Source organism: Sinocyclocheilus anshuiensis, unplaced genomic scaffold (genome assembly GCF_001515605.1).
Source record: "Sinocyclocheilus anshuiensis isolate Anshui unplaced genomic scaffold, SAMN03320099.WGS_v1.1 scaffold1738, whole genome shotgun sequence".
Classification (NCBI taxonomy): Eukaryota; Metazoa; Chordata; class Actinopteri; order Cypriniformes; family Cyprinidae; genus Sinocyclocheilus; species Sinocyclocheilus anshuiensis.
Window position 1 is genome coordinate 253,384 of NW_015544118.1, and position 6,771 is coordinate 260,154.

General features: G+C 37.0%; 1 protein-coding gene across 1 annotated transcript in view; it reads left to right on the forward strand.

Annotated features, from left to right (window-relative positions):
• The first annotated feature begins 2,066 nt into the window (after positions 1–2,066).
• Positions 2,067–6,771, forward strand: part of LOC107694817 (leucine-rich repeat transmembrane neuronal protein 4-like) — a 9,706-nt gene continuing 5,001 nt past the window's right edge. The window contains exon 1 of the mRNA XM_016494500.1: positions 2,067–2,510. Within this exon, the coding sequence (XP_016349986.1) occupies positions 2,507–2,510 (4 nt within the window). The 5' untranslated portion in view covers positions 2,067–2,506. The remainder of the gene's footprint in view (positions 2,511–6,771) is intronic.

Sequence of the window (6,771 nt, forward strand, 5' to 3'; positions counted from 1 at the left end):
TTATTGTGATGTTTTTATCAGCTGTTTGGACTCTCATTCTGACGGCACCCATTCACTGCAGAGGATCCTTTGGTGAGCAAGTGATGGAATGCTAAATTTCTCTAAATCTATTCCTATGAAGAAACAAACTCATCTACGTCTTGGATGGCCTGAGGGTGAATACATTTTCAGCAAATTTTCATTTTAGGCTATTTAGACTAATTTGTATCCCAATGCTGTAAATTATGTTCTTGTTCTTCTCAAACACCTCTAGTTGTGCATACCACCCATGAAGATGTGGATTTGACACTTGTTTGCATTTGTTTTCCATGCATCAACAGATGCATCACAGTGTGTCCTGAACTCATCATCACAACTGAGATCGGTCTTCTGTGAGGCTGAACGCATGAATAGCAGACGCACAACACAAACACTGTGTTCCACCGAGACCTGAACCTGCTGTTGCCTTATTGTCCTTGATCATCTGTATCCTCAATAGCGATGGACAGATTCCCTCACCGTCCAGCCTGTTGCTGAGTGCTGGAATTGGCGTGATTGGTGCTTCCCAGCTGTATTTTCTGGAGCCAAATGCAGCATATTACAGATATGAGCTCAAGCAAGTGTCCATTATCTCTAATTAGATGGACCGTACAGGACAGATACAAACAGCCACTTTGGAAATTATGGTGTTGACCCTGATGCAGAATGACATTAGGCGGTCAAATTCTCTTGAACTGTTTCATAAGGTGAGAGGGATGTTTTTTAAAGTGGCTTACAAACAGATATGAACTGTTTATGTAAACCACTGAACCCTTTAAAGATGCTTTCCCAATGTTTAGCTTGCTTGCATGTCAATTATTTGCTTCTAAAGGGGTTTTTATAATGAAGGATTGTCAGATAAATACCTTTAGTGTTACAGCTGGGTAGTCTTTGTGAATCCAGACCTTCTGCTCTGTTTTGCAAGCTGATGTCACAACGTTTAAAGCTCTCAGTGTTGCTTGGCAATAGTTTTCGTCCTTCCAGCCTGATTCTTGTTCATGCTCTCAGCAGTTTGGTTAAATCTACAGTGGCCACAAAACGTATTTGGACACAAATGAAACTTTCTGAACGTCATTGCATTGGATAATGAAATATCAAATCAAGTGGCATCTGCACTTAAATGTTTTCCTTCTTCTTTTTGACAGCTTTTTTTTTTTTTTGAACAATCAGGAAAAACACATTAAATATTCACTACTGGTCAAAAGTTTGGAATTGGTAATATATATATATATATATATATATATATATATAATTTAATTTAAGAAGCTTCCTATACTCACCAAGTCTGCATTTATTAGATAAAAAATACAGTAAAAACAGTAATATTGTGAAATATTATTATAATATATCAGTTTTCAATTTTGACATTTTAAAATGCAAGCTATTTCTGATTATATAACTAAGCAGCAAATCAGCATATTAGAATGATTTCTGAAGAATGATATGACACTGAAGACTGGAGTAATGATGCTGAAAATTCAGCTGTGATCATAGAAATAAATTACATTTTAAAATATATTTATATAGAAAACAGGTATTTGAAATTGTGTGTGTGTGGATATATGCAATAATATTAATTAATCTGTTTAAAAGAAGCATTGCAGAATAAATGCTATAAGGACTTTTAAACCTTACATTTACGCCTCTAAGGCATAATGAATCATGCCTAGCCCTATAAATGCAATTATCGCATGTTAATATTTTATGCCGTCATTTCAAAGACGCGCTCAAGAGTACTTAGCCTCACTATTTACGGGCAAATGCTCTGAACGGGCGATGCATGTCGCCTTTTCCCACCAGAAGAGGGCAATCCGATGCATAGCACTTGCAAAAGAAGGTTAAGCAATGACTGCACCAGTGCTGAGTGCAATCACACTCGCACACTTCTTCTGTTTTTGACAGATGTTCGGGGAAAGAAAAGCGCCCTGAATGTGGCTTACAGCACCAGCTCTGTGAGATCAGCAGATATCTGGAATACATCACTCATCCTGCGCACAGCTCAGTTTTTTTTTTTTTACAGGACATAAGAAACATGTTTACATCCCTCGCTTGGCTTTCTTCATAGCTGCGCACCTTTGTGAACATCCGATGGTGCGCTTTTGCGCAAATCTCTCCAAACTTTCCAACCAACCAAGTGGAGGATATTTTGATGCGAAGGATATAGCTGATACGCACACGTACTCTCTGGAAATGTTCTTTTATGGACCTCTTCGCTAAGTAAACCCTTAATGTTTGTATTTTACGCTGGAAAGAGCTCTTAGGATTGATTTCTCCGTTGTTCACTGGGACGTGTTGCGCAGCGGCGCAACTGCGGGATTGAAATAACGCTGCTGTTGCCGGAGTTTTCCGAAGCTCGCCAACATCTCGGGCACCGCAGCTTTGGGCAGGTGCTCCTTTCTGAGTGTGTTTGAAGACGGTGCCATGCGGAAACTGGAATCACACATCGAAGGGCTGTAAAACCTGCTGGAAACGTGATATTTATGCAGAGATGGGTATGTTTCCGTTGATTTGCACGGGTCGAAATGAATCCTTAGGTTGGTTTTCTGTGGTCTGTTGGCTCTTTGGATACAGTTAGGATATGAGGTGTATCGAAACCATAAAATCGTTTCTTAAAATAGCATTGCTGTGGGATTTATAAGTGCGTTTCATGTGTCAAATGAATGAAGCATCTTTGAGTCTGTCCTTGATAGCGTGCAACTTTCAACACGCATACCTCCAGACATCACATTGAATAGATTTTTATTTTTTTTGCAGTTTATTACATTTTGCACGAGTGTTGTATGATCAACAGTCTGTCTTTCTATCTGATGTTTTGCTGCCCTGATTAGATTCTCTGGTGCTCGTAGATTCTTCTAACTCGCATCTGTTGGAGAGAATCTGTGCTGCCTATTTGTGTGCTTGCGGATTTCATTTTAGGAATCATAGGCATATGCATCGCATTTTCATAGTTCACTATAGGACCCAAATAACTATGCATTTTGTGAAGGACACGTAAAACCTGCAGTTATGCATCCAGAATGCTGTGTCAGTTATTGCATCCTTCAAGAAAAAAGAAAAAAAAAACTCCAGATTGTGATTGATGCTTCAGAGCAAATAGTACTGTCATAGTGGAAAGCTGTAATTTACTGTTTGATTTTATGCAGTCATTCATGTTGCTTGGAGTGCAGAGGTCTTGCTATAGTCTCTTAACTGTTGTTTGTTTTGCTGGCCACTTTTTCTGTTGAAATTTGAGGAAAGTGGGGATATCGTCTCAAGAAATGCCTTTAAAATCATTCTGTAATTATTGAGAGCACAGATGGTTGTCCCCATAATAAATAATCATAATCAGATCATAAATAACTCCCCGCCCCCTTCCCTTTTCCAGTGATTGCCCTGTATAATGTATGGAAAAGTCGTTCCTTCAAGTATGACTTAATGAAATGATGCTGGAAGTATGTAAGAGTGAATAGATGAAACAAATGTGATGCTTGTGTTCAGAATATGGGTATTGTCATCATAATGGCTGGGTGTTGTACTGTCTTTGTGGCTGTTTACTGAGCAGATGATGTAGGTGGATGTTCACTTCTGTGCCTCACAGGTGTGCTGTTCGCTGACTCGCTCAGCTTCGACTCATTCTGGTGGCATTTCTTATGCCTGCTGTTAAGAATAAAGCTTGACACAATAATAAAATATTTAAATGTTTGGGTGAACCTCACCATGAAAAGACCAGTTCATATGTAGAAAAAGAGTAAGAAGAAAAAGAAAATGTTGCATAAAGAAAATATTTTTTAAATAATTTTGAGGACATTAAATTGTATTGCATGAAAATTAGGCTCCCCTATTCTATTTTCATTACCTTAATGTGCAATAAATAAATAAATAAAAACATTCTCATTACTTTAATACAGTAATGAAAATCATCCTGTGTGCACACAATGATTTTATTTTTAATAATCAGCATAATTTAAATTTCATCCAACAATTATAATAGCAAATGTACGTTACTATCTAAATAAGATATATATTTTTTATTACAGTAATGATTTTATCTAGTACAGTAGGCTAGTAATGATGCATAAAAAAGTCACAATAAATAAAAAAATAATGATTTTTTTTCTTCTTAATCCATGTATTTTATTTATTCAATAAATAATTATTACATATTAAATAATTCAGTAATTAATCACATTTATTTTTATGCTTAATTTCATTTTATAGGTTTAAAAAAAAAATCTATTTTTTTCCCCCTCTTGATTTGTGGGTGAAATATGGTCATCTGCACTGCAAATGCATTGTGTGGAAGTGAAATGCATGCTATAATATTTACCAGAATTTAACTGTCATGTCATGTAGCATGTTGCCGTATCTGTCAGTCGGTGAAGATGATACCATTGTCCCACACTGGCATGCTCAAACAAGCTGTAAATAAATATGATAATAGCACAGCATGAAGAACAACTACTTACTGTCATACCCGTTAAGTACCTCAGTGCGACATTACAGCACTTCAGAAAGGATAAGACCCGAAGCTAATTCCTCAATCCCCCTCCTCTCGTTCTCACTACCTGTCTCGCATTACCGCAGCACAGACGTCTGGACACATCAAGTGTCCCTTATTAAATGTCTAAGAGCTTTTCCAGGTAATAGAGTGGAGAGGGTGTCAAAACAGATAACCGGGGACAGAGACGGAAAACGTGTCAGCGAATGAGAAATGGACACAGGAAGTAGCATTATCTGTTTCTCGGTTTTGATATCTTAAACTGTGAAGTTGGATTCTCAGTTATGACCCGTTCCGTCAGGGAAATTAAATTGTGGGTAATGGAAATATCATTAAGTATGATTGGAGGAATATAGTAAAAAAAAATGTAGATGTGAAATCTCTTTTGTGACTGTTGCATGTAGGCTTCTCCTTGAATGTGATGGGATTAGTTCAGAGCTGTTCAATTTTGTGTCAGATTATCTTTGTGTGAGATTAGCACTGCTGTTCTGGGATTACGCTTTTCCTGCTCACACAGAAACAAATCACAGATGGGATTAGCATTGAAAAAGTTGGCCACCGTTACAGTGATCTTTTCCACAGGGCTCTGGAGATGCTGTATATGCTTTAAATTATGCTTGTAGTTTATTGTATGCACTATTCAGTGAAAGAAATTGCACGAGGAAGTACATAATCAAGGCATAAAAATCAGTCCGTCTACCAAGAGGAAAATTGTGTTGTTCAGTTCTGTTTTGGAAATAGCTATTTTTTCTTAATGCAAAGGACATTTTAATAATCTATAGAACATTTTTCTACTATAAATAACTTTTTGTTCAATGGAAAGGCTCTATGGATGTTAAAGGTTCTTCATGGAGCCTTGAACTAGGGGTGGGCAATATGGGCAAAATTTATATCACAATTAGTAATTTCAGTTCACAGTAATGATATATGTCATGATATAGTTATATTTGTTTTAAGTTATATATAGATAGATGTATATATATATATATATATATATATATATATAATCACTCAAGCTGACTGAAGGAAAGTAAACAGTCAGTGCTAAAATAAGAACCAAGAAACAAATTGCAAGCATTAGGACAAAAAAATTAACTACAATAGAACAATGACAGAAATGAAATACACCTACAAAAAAATAAATACATAAATAAATAAAGCACTACTGTGTAAATTAAATATAGATTTAAAGATGCAAAAGTGATTCATTCAAGTGCAGCGAGAGATTTTCTGTCTTTTGTTGTTTGATTAACATTATTGACAGAGGCAGCGCCAGGTTTATTAGGCTGCTGTCACTTTAAGACCGAATGCACGGATCCAATTATATTGAAACTCGCGCGTTTTCTTTCTCAACTGTTTATGTTCACTTAAAGGGCACCTATTATGCAAAATTCACTTTTACGTGTTGTTTGAACATAAATATGTGTTGGCAGTGTGTGTATACAACTACCCTATAATGATAAAAATCCACCCACTCCTTTTTTTAATCCCCATAAATCATAAGTAGTGTCTCAGAACAAGCCGTTTGCAGAATCGGTCCCAGGTGAAAGTCCCAGGTGTCCCCAGAATGTGTCTGTGAAGTTTCAGCTCAAAATACCCCACAGATCATTTATTATATCATTTTGAAAATGCCTGTTTTGAGTGGAGGCAGAAACACGCTCTTTTTGTGCTTGTATCTTTAAATGCAAATAAGCTGCTGTTCCCCTCTGGGTATTTTGAGCTGAAACTTCACAGACACATTCTGGAGACACCTGGGACTTACATTACATATTATATTACCAAAAAAAATAACTGCCTTTTAAGACTTAAAATGTCTGTGTTTACAAGGATACTCCCAAAGACGGGCATTTCGACAAATACTTGTGGGTATTTGACCATTCAAGCACAATAAGGCGCCAAAAATAGTTCAGTTCCGTACTCATGCTGTGTGAGAAGCGTCTTTATGTGCAAGCTTTTCAGGTGTGTGCACACAAACTGTCTCTCAGACAGTGCACACAGATACCAAAACTTCAGCTGCTATTGCGCACTGAACAGTTTAAAATCACTATGTTTTAAACCACAGCACTTAAAAACACACAAGCTTTCATGACGGCACAGCACGGAAATGTCATGAGAGAATAACTGCAATAGAGATGATCAAAATCCATAATCTTCCGGTTTATTGTGTTTGCTGGTATATCGACCACCCCTACCGTAAACACCAACAAAGAACGTCTCTAGGTTACGTATGTAACCATGGTTCCCCGAGGGAATGAGACGCTGCATCGAAATGGCTT